The following is a 15474-nucleotide window of genomic DNA, read 5'->3' on the forward strand; positions in this document are numbered from 1 at the left end:
GGTGTAAGGGAGGTAACTACGTGCATCGAATGCAAACAGACGGAAATGAAATTTCCTTCCACGGCTTCCTCAGAAACCAAACAAACGATTCTATTTTCACAAGACTCCCCGCCACTTTACAGGGTGTGTTGGGTGGTTTTTACGTGGCACCTGCACAGCGTCGCCAAATAGCTTGCAAGACAAAGACCTCCCGGCTGAGAAAGGAAGTGGAAGCCAGGGAAGTGGTTGTGTGCCAGAGGAAGAGAGTATAATCGAGGGACAGAGATATGTGTGTGACTATAGAGGAGATACTTGGCTACCACCCCAGGGGAGGAAGGTGGGGAGAGAGAGAGTGAAAGAGAGAAAAACAGAGGAATTTGGAGATGTAATGGGGCCTATCTACAGGGAACAGTGGTGGAGTAGAAAGGGGACAGAGGGGGGATGTTCTGTAAGAGTGTGAGGGGAGATGTTTAGAGATAGGGATGACATGGCTGTCAAGAGTCATGGCGATTTTATTAATAATAAAACGCCAAGACCTGCAGGAATTCCATGGCTTTTAGAGTATATTTCCATTCTGATGCATAAATTTACAAATCCTTATAATATTGTTTCATTATGTCAAGGATTAATTATGTGTTCAATGTCATTCCATCGTTAAGACTGTTTAAAAAGTAACACTCAAACCTGATTCAATATTCCAAAAGACTGCCACTTCATTAAGGACGTTAGAAATGAAAGACTTAAACCCATGTCATAACAAGCAAAATATTAACCCTAACCTTAATGACAGTCTATCAATCTTTAGGCTAGATATCAACCCCATCAGTATCATTAATTTGGAAGGGCCCGCAAAGGTGATGGGAACTGCCCCTCCCCTCCCTTAATTTACTTTTGAAAAAATGTGATGTCTGAATGAAAGGTAAGTTCATTGCTGCACCAATGGAATGGTCACCCATCAGCATTACTGAGAGTTAAAATCTTCGAATTAAGGAAGGATCATATTAATCAGATACCAGAGGGTTGCCATTTCAATTCCAGCAACCATCTCAAGTAAAATGAAGCACCGAGTCAGCATAATAGAGAACTCTAGTAGGAGCACGGTGACAGTGGTGTGAATATACCAGTGAATAGAATTTTGGAATGCAAAAGAATGAAATGAGGCAGATGTGAAGACTTGACCTTCATGTCCTGTAAAGTAAGGCGAAACAGCCTGGCAAAGCCTGTCCCTCACCAAACTATTAACACCTATCAAATGTGTTGAATTCAGCACAACAAACTATAACACAGAGCCCACCAACACCTTTGCTGCTTACAACATTGTTAAGTGGTTTTCTCCAATGGAATCTATTTACAGCTGGACATACATGACTGTTCAACAGCTTCTTTTGTCATTGGTTCAGGGTGAGACACAAAGCATTGACCCTTCAAAAGTGGCAGCCAGGCATTCTCATCTCAATGTTTTAGATTACACAATGTAGAAGCATAAGTAAATCCATAATTCTGATTCCAGTTAGGCTCTTCCTTGAGTTAGAGGCAGCTTAAACTAAGCACAAATATCTTCGGAGAGTGAACCTAAGTCCTGACTCACAGACAAGAAACAATGAAAATAACACAATGTATGTATTTTATGATTTCAGTAAATGTAGACAGACAGATACTAGAATACTGGAAATGATGAGCCAACAAAGGAACCTCTCTGTGTGTCACCTGATTCACTGGAAATAGCAGAGAGATCTTCCTCAAATCCACATTGCCATCTTGAAAATAGGGAGACTACATTTGATATTGCAGTGCTTTATATGCAATGCCAAAGAAAAAGGTTGGAGAGTTGAAGCTTGAAACATCTTTGATATAAAAGTTGTCTGAGCCAAAGTTAAACAGGGACAAAGCAACTTCAACAACTGATAAAGGTTATCAAGAGAAACAAATTTACAATATTTCGCTTGTTGACCCCAAGTTCCCTCTTTAACCTTTTTTAATTACAAAATTACTACAATACACAGTTATTTTCAGTTTATGAATTGTGGTGGTGGTGCGAGTGGGTAGACACTAGTGCAGTTGAGTGACTCCTCGGTTTGTCGTGAGGATTATAAGGTGATAAAAAGTATGGATGACAATAAGTGTAACCACCAGAAATTGGTAGGGTAATGATTTTCATTTGTAGGAATTACACAGTAAATATAAACAGACATGTATTGTTGTTGTTAACTTCATGTTAGCTCTGATCAAGCAGATATTCCAGCTGTGACCATCCCAAATAGAATGTATCCTTCCTGTTTTTAAGATTGTAGGATTTGATACAAATAAAATTTAGCATCAATACTGCAACAGCTTGGGGCCTCTACACCACCACCACCACCACCAACAACAACAACTTCCACTTTTTCCTTTCAATTATCTCTCACACTCTCTATCTCACTTTTCTCACTCTTCCTCTTTTCCCATTCTATGAACACTTTGACACTTTATGATGATAAAAAGTAGCAGTAATACCGATGTATATCCATTGTATCTCCTTTCCTTGGCTTCCCTTTTGGTGGAAAATGCATGAAGACAGGAGCTGTGTTGATTTTTAACTACAAAAAAAAGGTTGAAAATTTATTTTAAAATCATATAAATCGTTATTGCTATTGTTAATTGAGCCCAGGTGAGCCCTGATGAAAAAAAATCTATGATGAAAGGTATTCCAGCTGCAACAAATCCATTTTTTTTTTCTCTTAACGCACATTGTATCTGGAGCTACATTATCCAGTACATCCTTCTCTCTTTAAGAGTTTTATGTCATTTGGCTACTATTTCTTGCAGGCCAAACAGCTACATAGAACCTCCTTCGTTGGCTCAAGTATGAATTACAAGTGACGACTGTTGATGGAAAATGCTTAAAGACTGGAGAAGGGTTGAGTTTTGACTAAAAGAAAAATAAGGTTGAAAAATGATTTCAGGACTTTATAAATTACTATTTACTTTTGCATTAATTAATTTACCTTATTCAGTTTGCTGAGTTTTTAAATAAAACATTTTTCAGTATTTCATACAAATTCTAAAATGTTAAAAAGAATAAAAGCCAACAAAAATATCCAACTACATAAAAAGAAATTATTCTCATTTCCATTTGAATCAATAATTTAACCCTTTTAACACAAAACCACCAAAGCTTAACCACACCAGAATGTTGCTGTTGATATGAGATTCTCATTAGAATATGAATGAGAGCGAAACCTTTCAGCAGGTCAACACCAACAGATAAAGTAATAAATATATGGAAGATGAAGGGAGAAACAATTGACTAACTGGAAATAAAGTCACAAAAATTTAACAGATTTATTAACAGAGAGGCAGGCAGAGAAAGAGAGAAGAAGAGCGAAAGAAGAAGAGAGAGGGAGAGTATGTATAAAGGTCTTTCTATAGTTTTGAGTAAACATCAGGGGCTTTGATGTATCCTATCTAAACTTCTCTGGTAACTTTGACCTCAGATGGAGTTGAAGCCAGTATTGCAAACTAACAAACTCTTCCTCGACTCAACCGTTCCTGTGAAGTGTCACGACTCTGTGGTACCTATTTGCAGCCAGATGGACTGGATTCATTGAGAAGTGTGTGACCTGATCAAGAACCAAGGACAGCATATGAGCCACCAACCTTGTGGCTGGTTGCCCAGAACTTAACCCACTCAAACACTCTGCACTCTTTCTGCAAGTTTTGAAAGAAGAGAACAGTTCAAAAGACATCAATGTATAACAGGGACCCAGAGTGCACAAACATTAGGGAGATGCCACAGAATTTTATAGGAAAGATGCAATCAGTTAAATCAGGCCAATATTATAATGATCAACCCTGGACTGAATCGAGGGATGTCAATGAATATCATTAGGCATTGGTATTCTAATTAGTGAATCAGCCATCCTAAGAATTATTTGATACACAAAAGACCACAGATATTGTTATTTTATTGCATGGAAGAGGTTATGGTCAATACAACTGACCTCAGTGTCTGATTGCTACTTATTTAACCAACCCTGGAAGGAGAAGATTGGGATTTGAACTCAGAATATCTAGAGATATAACAAAACTTTTCTAACTTTGCCATCCACTGTGCTTAATAATAAGTCATCATCATCATCAGCATCATCCAGTGTTTTAAATCCGGGTTTTGTCCCCATTAACGGGGGTGGCCAGATCTACTTCAATGCCATAACAACTGCCCTCACACCATCTCACCAGGTTTTGGGGGTCCTCCTTTTTCAAACCAACCCCCCCAATCTCCTCCTCCTCTACCTTTTCTTCAGTCTGCCTCACTTTCTTACCCCATTTACCTCAAACACAATCACCCACTTTGTGGGTTAAGAAAGCTACCAATGGTTTTCTGTAAAGAGAAATCTCAACAATTGTCAAGTATTTGTGTGTATAAATACGTCTGTGTATGTTTGTATATAACAATACCAATCCTAATGTTGAGGCAGATATTACCTGTAACATCCGGTTAACCTCAGTTAATTATAACCCCACAAACTCCACCATAGCACCCTCTAGAAATCTAAGCACCTGTAGACACCCTGCCTGCTGACCCTTAGAAAATAAATGCCCCCACTAAAAATACTGTATATAAAAGTGAGGTTTCTACAAAGGACAAGTTCTATTATAGAACTGGGCCAACCACAAAGCCTTGGGAGTGGATTTGGTAGACAGAAAGAAGTCTGTTGTGTGTGTGTTTGTTACTGTCTCTTTGCCTTGACTTGATGCAGTAATTGTAAATGAGTGTCACTGTCTTACAAGTGGTGTCCTTCATTTTCAATCATTCATGGAAACATGTCAGGTCATTGGGAAATATTAGTTTCCTTGGAAACAGGTGAGGCTTGACAACAGGAAGGGCATCCAGCTGAAGAAAACTGCCTCAAAATTCCACCTGACCCATACAGCAAGGCAAGGTGGACCCAAAACAGTTGATGATTGTTTCAGTGCAGAGAAAGCCCTATCATATCTCATGTTATGATAACAAGTCAGAAATCAATGATCAAATTATTTATTTATTAATGATTTTCATAAGGATCTTGTTGTTGTTTTTTGGTATTTCACCATATTAACATAGGTCAGGATGGTGTGATGCAGAAAAACGTCACTGACATTTACAGGAGTTGCCTGTGAGGTGAAGGAGACTAGAATTGTTAGTTTGCGTTATCTTGAAATAGTTGACACCAGCACAGCCAGTCAACCAGTTAATATGGTGTAGTGAAGCAGGGAGAGTTGATAATTCCATGGCATCTTCCCATGGGACATAATGGAATGTCTATTGAGGGGTTTCAAATCAAACTCTTCTAGTCAAAAGTCATCATCACAATTTAAACATCTTGCTTTTTATCGTTAAGATAACAGTTAAACACACAGACTGCATACGTCTGTGTGAATGGATGCGAGTTCAAGTTGGGTGCAAGTGTTTCAACTGGGAACATGAGTGGATGTGAATATGGTGTGTGTGTGTGTGAGTGACTCAACTTTGACAGTGAGCATGCTTGAATGCTAGTGGGTGAGTGCACAAGTATGAAATGTCTAAGAGGCAAAGGATGGCACAGAATGGGAGTTCAGGAGTGTCAGCACGCGTGACAGTGTGCAAGTATGTATGAGTGAGAGAGGTTGTGAGTAACAGTGAATGAGAGAGAGAGAGTGTGAGTGAGCATAGATGAGCAAGCATGTGTGAATGTGAGAGTAAAGTCTTGATGAGTTAAGCATGAGTGTAGGTGGTAAGCCTGCACACGGATGCATGAGTGAAAGAATAGAGTATGGGTCTGTGAGAATGAGAAAGTGTGTAGAAAGTATTTTATGATGCTAGCATGGGTTGGCTAGGTCTATAATATTATAGTAATATCACCACTCTTGTCACTTACGTATCATGTTGTATGACAGACTCGGCATCCTTAAAATTAATTTCACCACTCTCTCCAAGGTTTGGATCACTCTTAGTTTTGTTTTCCCCACCTTCCTTCAGCTGGTTCGGCATGATTGGATTTTAGCTAACTTAACCTTTAAGATCGACATTAAGGAAGTGCAGAGAGAGCAATATGGAGGCGGGTCCTTCCAGAAGTGGGAGACTTGGTTGGGGGCTCAAGTAAACCACTGCCCAGTTTCTTTCATCTAACTGGAACTTGTGCAGTTTGAGGCCAGGCCAAAGCACAAGAGCATCTGACCTGCTCATCTGAGCATATTGTGGATTGCCCATATCCCTAGCTTGCCTTGTGTTCCCTCAACACACAGACCACCTCATGTTGTACTGTCCAGTGACTTGATAGAACAATCCATAAAGCAGACATCAGCCAATATCCAGAAGTCTTTGTCTTCCTCTGTCTTTGCCACTCCGGTGTAGCAACCTCCCCCAGGAAATATCAGTCCAACCCTTTAAAGTCCAACAAGAGGATAAAGAGAATAAGGAAAGGAATAAATATTTTATATATGTGAATATTGACATTCTGTGATATTTCACAAAACTGCAGAGAAAATGGAGCTGGGAATTAAATAATCAAAGTAAGTGATATAAAAACCATCCCAGATTTGAAACAAACTTTCAAAATTTAAGCATCATTCAGACAACACAAACACCACATCTTTTTCTTATTTCTTCTTTAATTTATTTATTTTTAATACATAAAAGCAATTTGAAAATTACTTTTTTTCCTTCTTTCCTAATTAATCAAAATTTTTAACATAATGAGTTTAAATTCAATAAAACAAAAGCCATTTCATTTTTTTGTTCACCCCCAACCTTTCCAAATCACATATCTTAATTGATAATTCATAAAGTTCTGTAAAAATATTGAAAACAAAGAAAGAATTCTTTTTCTTTAAATACCTAAAAACAAAAGGTTGATTCCTTTGGTTGCTAAGATGCTATAACTAAATGATATCTTATTTCCAGTGCAATGCAGTATCCATGGACACCAGTTGCCTCACCATTCTACTCTTCAGTCACACCCAGCAGTAAATAGGCCATCGTCCATTGTAGGAGCATAGCATAATTGATGAGTGTTTTACTAGTTTGTGGTGACTCACTCTCCTCAATTCCTACATATATCAGTACAACTCAAAGAGTTACGTACCTGATAACAATTGTTAACCCATTACAAACACAAGGGAACTGAACAGAACTAGAAAAACCCAGCCCAAACTCTTCCAGCCACACACACACACACATATACACACCTCTATATATAAACCAAATAAGTGACTTGATGCATCACAGCTAAACCACTGGAATTCAAGAAGACTGTTCGATGCAGGAAGTGGTGGAGAGTAATGAGGGAAAATCATTGTTGCGTCTAAGGTTACATACAACATTCTGTCTTGCAACATTGGAATTCACTTCTCACACCACATTAACATTCTCTCTCTCTCTTTCTCTCTCTCTCTCTCTCTCTCATACAAATACATATGGATGTGTATATATTCTTTTATTTGTTTCAGTCATTTGATCGTGGCCATACTGGAGCACTGCCTTTAGTTGAACAAATCGACCCCAGGGTTTATTCTTTGTAAGCCTAGTATGTATTCTATCGGTCCCTCTTGCTGAACCGCTAAGTGACGGGGACGTAAACACACCAGCATCAGTTGTCAAGCGATATTGGGGGAACAAACACAGACACACAAACATATACATACACACACGCACACACACATATATATATATATATATATATATATATATATATACGACGGGCTTCTTTTAGTTTCTGTCTACCAAATCCACTCACAAGGCTTTGGTCGGCCCAAGGCTATAGTGAGACTGAATCTGGAACCCTGTGGTTGGTAAGCAAGCTACTTACCACACAGCCACTCCTGCACCTGTATGTGTTTGTGTATATATATATATATAATATATATATATATATATATATATATATTAGTAACATCCTTATCCCCAGCATCAAACTTCCATTCTCCATGCTGGCATGGGGGCTGGATGGTTGAACAAAAGCTGGGTAGGCCAGGAGCCATCCCAGGCTCCAGTGTCTGTTTTCGTATGGTTTTTATGGCTGGTTGCCCTTCCTAATGCCAACCACTTTACAGAGTGCTTTACTGGGTGCTTGCCACAACAAATTCTAGTCAACCAATATGAACATGAAAAGGTGGATGTTAAAATGGTTATATAATTCTTTAATGCTTTTACATGTTTCAGCCCTAACGCTGTGGCCATTTCTATCAACAGAACAGCTCAAACCGTACGTAACACAGATATTCAATCCCTTTCTCTACCATGTCTTTGTGCTATGTAAAAAGTACCCCATACACTTTGCAAAGTGGTTGGCATTAGGAAAGGCATTGAGCCATAGAAACGATACCAAAACACATGACTGGAGCCTGTGAGCTCCTGTCAGACTGTCCAACCCATGCCAGCATGGAAAATGGATGATGACAATGATGATCACATTTCCTTCTCTTGATACCAGGGCTTTCCCCATTGTCATTCACCTTACTGACCTTCTCATACCACCTCTCTCTCACCCTTTTCCCTTCACACCCCTTCTTCAGCCCTTTATTTACATCCAGCCTGGCCTATCGCTCCAACACTTGGCTGCCATTTATTAAGTCTACAATAAAACTAAACATACTCTTTTTACTCTTTACATTTTCACTTGTCTCAATCATTTGACTGTGGCCATACTGGAGCAATGCCTTTAGTTGAAGAAATCAACCGCAGGACTTATTCTTTGTAAGCCTAGTACTTATTCTATCAGTCTCTTTTGCTGAACCGTTAAGTTTCAGGGACATAAACACACCAACATCGGTTGTCAAGTGATGGTGGGGGGACAAACACAGACGCAAACATAAATATATATATATATATATATCATCATCATCATCATCATCATCATTTAACGTCCGCTTTCCATGCTAGCATGGGTTGGACGGTTCAACTGGGGTTTGGGGAGCCCGAAGGCTGCACCAGGCCAGTCAGATCTGGCAGTGTTTCTATAGCTGGATGCCCTTCCTAACGCCAACCACTCCGAGAGTGTAGTGGGTGATTTTATGTGCCACCAACACAGGTGCCAGACGAGGCTGGCGAACGGCCACGCTCGGATGGTGTTTTTATGTGCCACCGACACAGGTGCCAGACGAAGCTGGCGAACGGCCACGCTCGGATGGTGTTTTTATGTGCCACCGACACAGGTGCCAGACAAGGCTAGCAGACGACCACGCTCAGATGGTGTTTTTTTTTTATGTGCCACCGACACAGGAGCCAGATTAGGCTGGCGATCGGCCACGATTGGATGGTGATTGTTACGTGCCCACAGCATGGAGGCCAGTCGGTGCGGTACTGGCTACGGCCACGTTCGGATGGTTTTCTTGTGTGCCACCGGCACTGGTACCACAAAGATACAAGTTCCATTGATGTTCATCTATTTTGATTTTGTTTGATTTTCACTTGCCTCAACAGGTCTTCACAAGTGTCACAAGAAGGAAGGTATGCACAGGTGGACTGACAACGTCCCAGGTAGGGGCCACGGGTTATGGCCTGACTAGTCTTGCCGGGTCTTCTCACGCACAGCATACTTCCATAGGTCTCGGTCTCTAGTCATTTCCTTGGTGAGACCTAAAGTTCGTAGGTCGTGCTTCACCACTTCGTCCCAGGTTTTCCTGGGTCTACCTCTTCCACAGGTTCCCTCAACTGCTAGGGTGTAGCACTTTTGCACACAACTATCTTCAGCCATTCTCGTCATATGTCCATACCAGCGCAGCCGTCTCTCTTGCACACCACAACTGACGCTTCTTAGGTTCAACTTTTCTCTCAAGGTACTTACACTCTGACGATTATGAACATTGACATTACACATCCATCGGAGCATACTGGCTTCATTTCTTGCGAGCTTACGCATATCCTCAGCAGTCACGGCCCATGTTTCACTACCATGTAGCATGGCTGTACGTACACATGCATCATAAAGTCTGCCTTTTACTCTGAGCGAGAGGCCTTTTGCCACCAGCAGGGGTAAGAGCTCTCTAAACTATATATATATATATATACACACACACACAATCCACTCACAAGGCTTTGATCAACCCAAGGTTATACTAGAAGACACTTGCCCAAGGTGCCACGCAGTGGGACTGAACCCAGAAGCATGTGGTTGGGAAGCAAGCTTCTTACCACACAGCCCTGCCTGACAGTTTTCAAATTTAAACAAGAACACTTCCAAGCAGGCAGCCAAAGAGAATCTCACATAGAACAATAGGAAAAGGATTCAATAAAGGTTATTACAAAATTACAACTTACATTTGCAAAAACGTCAGATCCTTCATCATAATCAACCATTGCAAAAAACAGTCGATTTGAATATTGTTGTGAATATCGCCAAGAATTGGCAAGAATGGTAAATTCTTCATTTGCATGCCTAAAGAATAAATATAAAAAAAAAAATAATCATTGTGATTTTGTAAATAACATTGTGTTCAGGATATCGTTTATGGCACAGATTGCATTCAACCAGATCAGTTAATTACTCGGCTGTTGCAGGATAATCTAGGGACACGTTTATCTATCAACCCCTTTCGCATTCAAATTACTTTGTCAAATATAATGCTTATTTATTCACACCATCTTCTAACTTTGAAATTTTGATGATGTGACTGTTTAGATTTAGAAAGATATTGCAGAGTAGGTGGAAGAGGCCAGATACGGCTGGTTAGAGCACAAAACAAGTGGAACATTTTGGCTGGATATGGCAGGCTTAAATGCTAATGGGTTAATCTATCAATAATTAATTACCTAAAATATTCTTTTCTACTCTAGGCACAAGGCCCGAAATTTGGGGGGGGGGCAGCCGATTAGATCGACCCCCAGTACACAACTGGTACTTAATTTACTGACCCCGAAGGGATGAAAGTTAAAGTCAACCTCAGTGGAATTTGAACTCAGAACATAAAGACAGATGAAATACCTCTAAGCATTTTGCCTGGCATGCTAATGTTTTTGCCAGCTCACCACCTTAATTACATAAAATATTGATTTCAAATCTAATTTAATTATTATTTTTTCTTCTCGAAATAATACTTTAGAAAATATTTTAATGATTTAAATGTAAGCTTTTTTCTGAAAGATTGCAAACTGATAAAATTTTGTAAATCTTCAATTCTCAAAATAAGGTTTTAAGAAAAATGAAATTCAAAGAAATTGACATGAAGATATTCAATCAAATAAAATTTGCTAATTGAATATGTTTGTTTTAAATTTCTATTTCTGATTTCCAATTTAAAATATTTGTGTATTTCAAGACAGAAATCAAATCACAAAAGCACACAGACACACTCTTTCTTACCTGCAAACTGTACACTGTCTTTGAGCTTGTAAAGCAGTTAACATCAAAATAACGGAATAATTTCTTGGTGCAGTTTTGACATATTGACGGAATTTATCACCATTTAAACGTAATACAACTTTTTTGGTATTCCATTCCATCATCTGTTGAACTTTCTCAGAGAGAAGGTCCTAAATGTAAAAAACAAAAAAAACACTTTAAAATTTAAAAAATACAAGATTTTTCTCATTTTTATTAAAACTGAAGGAAGTTTTTTTCTCCTTTACCCATTTCAGTCATTTGACTGTGACCATGCTGGGGCACAACCTTAAAAAACGAAGAGCCCAGTGCTTATTGTTTTTTTTTGTTACTTATTCTATAAGTCTCATTTGCCAAACTACTAAATCCTGGGGACGTAAACACACCAACACCAGTTGTCAATTGGTGGTGGAGGACAAACACAGACATATATATACAACAGGCTTCTTTCAGTTTCCATCTTCCAAATCCACTCACAAGACTGAGGCTACAGCAGAAGACACTTGCCCAAGGTGCCACGCAGTGGGACTGAACGTGGAACCATATAGCTGGGAAGCAAGCTTCTTATCTCACAGCATACCTTACAGGATCGATAAAATAAGCACCAGACGAGTACAGGGATCAATATAAGCGATGTACTCCCTCCCCCTAAACTGCTGGCCTTGTGCCAAAATTTGAAAGATTATAACAACATAGTGAATATAATTATTGATAATAAAAACCAGTGGCAGATATGTGACCCACCACATTCCATAAGTGAAATGCGGGGGGGGGGTCTTTTTGCTATTTATAAGTTACTTGAAAGAGTCGGAGAAGGAAGAATGGTTATATCTGCTACAGTTGACAGCCTGTCTCAAATCTGAAGGACAATACCAGAAGGATAAACATGGGCACAAAGGGAAGCAGGGGTCAGGTTTAAATATTCGTAACAGTATGAACTCTATTAAAAGACGGCCAAAGACCAGATGATGATGATGATGATGATGATACGAAATTGGACAACATGTCTGAGAGTGAGAGAAACGAAGTCTTTGTGTACGTGAGAAGGTATGTGTGTGAGCGTTTAAGACAGAGCAATTAGAATATAAACATGTAAATATATGTGTTAGTCAATGTGTGCAGAAGGTGCAAAATGCATGCTAATGATGCAAATGTGTGATTTCACGTGTCATGATGCACAACTATACATTTATGTATGTCAGTAATGTGCAGGCGTGAGTGAGTGTAACGAACGTGTGCAGAGCATGTGGCAATGTGTGTAGTGCATGTGGAAGTGAATGTAGAGCATGTAGCAGTGAGTGAGCATGCATAGATGTGCATGTACATACCTGTTTTGCATGTGCATATGTAGGTGCACAAGCATGCGTATGTACAAGCATGCGTGCAAGTATATATGCATGTATGATGGCTCTTATGCACCTGCACACATTAGAACGTGCAAGCATGAATGAGTATATACACAGGAACGCATGAATGAGTGAATATGTTTAGGCATGTGTGAATATACGTATTTTTACATGTTAAGATAAATTAGGCCAAGTGTCAGGGCACCTGCACGGTAGTACAACGATGTCTTTATGCCAAGTATGAATGTATGGACGTGACCTCGGCTACCATTAATATTTTATACATCACATAATTCACACAGAGTTGAAAATAAGGTTTACTACAGATTTTCTAGGATTAAAATAATAGGATTGCATTTTCTCCAAGAATCCAGAATCATCAATTTTTTGGCATCCATGCCAAGCATGGGAAGAAAACAATATAAGAATTACAATATTTGCAAGCATGGACATGCAGTCATGAAATTCATGTCATAACTGCTGAGTTCTGGGTTTAACAATAGACACACAGACCCACACACACACACACATAGAGAGAGAGAGAGAGAGAGAGAGAAAGAGAGGAGAGAGGAGAGAAAGGCAGTGATGCAGATAAACACAGTGAGGCATGACTCATACACACATAGATATAAACAAAAGAGGAAAATAGAAATTTTTTACAATCATTTATTCTCCATTACATGTGTTTCTTTTCCCAATAGGAATCCCAAAGATTTAACATATCATATAGACATATAAGGAATTTCCTATTTGAGAAATTGTCAGACAGAGAAAATTATTAAAAAAAAAAATTATAAAATTATAAAAAAAATTCTCCGTCTGATAATTTCTCTAATATGAAATTCCTGAAATGTCTATATAACATGTAAAATCTTTGTGCTTCCTATTAGCAAATGAAACACATATTACAGGTAATTTCCATTTACCTGTTTTATTGATTTAATAACTCTGCAAGTAATACTTCCACAATCCTCAGTATTCATGTGTATTTTGAGTTACAACAGTAATAATGGATACATATTGATTGTAATAATGGAATAAACAGGTGTGCTTCTAGAGCAAACAGCTGGGATTTACCTTGAACACCTCTATCATACACATACATAGATAGATAAACACACACACAGACTCCTAGATCTACATATAACTCATATAGCCACTCTTGACACCATGGACCTAGTCCTGGATGAAGAATTTAGAATTCAGGTAGAAACTCAATTGAGCATTGCTGTGTGTTTTCTATTACTAAACATATCTAGCTCTGACCTATGGCCTGTGTGGTGTGTGAGTGAGTGTGTGAATGAGTGTGTGTGTGTGTGTGTGTGTGTGAGCATGTGTGTGTACAGACACACATATCAGACTGTCAACTATTCATTACAACTCGATATGTACACTGGACTAAAAACGCAAATGGAATTCCCATTCATTTGCCCAATGAAATTCTCTTCTGGATGTGGAACGAAGGTGCAGAGGATGAAAAAGGCCCAAATGAAGGATTTAACGAATGAGCAGCAGTGCACCGCATCAGTATCTAGGATGTTGGGAAAACCAGAACCAAGAGTCAGAGCACAATGCCAAGAACAGGCACATTGTTGACTCAGATGCGAAATTTGCACAGGCTTTTGGTACCAAAAGTTCAACGTGCAAAGTGCAAAAGAAGACTGGAAGAGATTAGATGAAGAGCACAGACTAGCTCCATGTGGAGATAGCATTCATGCAATCTGTAAAGATGCCCATGGAATAAAAACACCAAAGATGAAAATACCTCCTCGGAAATCCAGGAACTGATGAGGGAGGGAGAATGAATGGAGGAAGAAAAGCAATCTCAAGGAACTGATGAAAGCTGCAACAGAATTTGAGATTTAAGGGCTGGAGAAGGTCAGGAAGAGAGGAGGAGTCCTAAGATTGCTTCTTCAAAGACCCCATTTAGTTTGCCAGGAAACTATTCAAGCAGACAAGGTAACAGTTACAAAGAAGCGCTTGAACAGCATTTCATGAAAACTTACTCTAACTCTTTTGAGAGGCATGACTTGAGATCTAGGGTCTGATGTGGTCAGCTATGCTGGATGAAAAGCTTGATTACCAAACCACCAATACCAAGTGAAATAAAGAATAAGCAGTTGAGAAAGTCAAAGCCAAATCGTCACCACCGACACCAAACATAATATCTTATCTGTTGCTAAAAGATGTTCTTGGGTGACTTCAAAAACTTTAGGGTCAGCATGGATGAACCTGAAGCTAGAAACCAGAGAATGGTAGCTGATGGAGTGTATATTCTGAAGAAAGAGAACTCAAGTAACATCAATCGGCTCTGGCCAATATCATTTGTTGAAAGGAAAATCTTTTTCATTATAGCAGCAAGGGTAATGTTATTAATACCTCATAAGTAGTAAGTGCCTGAATAGGTCAATCCAGAAAGGAGGCATACCAACAGTGTCTGGATACATAGAACATGCCTCAATGATTTAACAAACAATCCAGAGAGCTAGAGCTGAGAAAAGGGACCTGGGACCTTGATATCATGTGGCTTGATCTGGTAAATGTCCATAGATCAGTCCTGCACAAGATGATCCAGCTGTCTCTTGAAATGTATCATGGCCCCAAAAAACATCAAGGAAATCCAGGAATTGTACTTTCGTAACTTTTCAACATGATTCTCGAGAAACAATTCCATGGCAGACTGGATCAATTTGGAAGTTGGCAAAGCAAGAGGCTGTGCCATTTCTCCAATACTGTTCAGGTTGGCAATGGAAGTTGTCTTGAAAATAACAATGAGTAGCACATGCCTGGCAGACCTCAGAAATGGACAGGAAATACTGTCATCGCAAAGCTAT

The 15474-nt window shown here is 39.2% G+C and overlaps 1 protein-coding gene across 4 annotated transcripts in view; it reads right to left on the minus strand.

Moving 5' to 3' along the window:
* Positions 1-15474, minus strand: part of LOC115218365 (tumor suppressor candidate 3) — an 87922-nt gene that overhangs the window by 46451 nt on the left and 25997 nt on the right. For all 4 annotated transcript variants that reach the window (XM_036508536.1, XM_029788133.2, XM_036508535.1 and 1 more), the window contains exons 2-4: positions 11277-11446; positions 10235-10352; positions 2473-2555 (exon numbers count right to left, since the gene is read on the minus strand). In XM_036508536.1, coding sequence (XP_036364429.1) covers positions 2473-2555; positions 10235-10352; positions 11277-11446 — 371 coding nt within the window. The remainder of the gene's footprint in view (positions 1-2472; positions 2556-10234; positions 10353-11276; positions 11447-15474) is intronic.

This window comes from Octopus sinensis, linkage group LG13, assembly GCF_006345805.1.
Source record: "Octopus sinensis linkage group LG13, ASM634580v1, whole genome shotgun sequence".
Taxonomy (NCBI): Eukaryota; Metazoa; Mollusca; class Cephalopoda; order Octopoda; family Octopodidae; genus Octopus; species Octopus sinensis.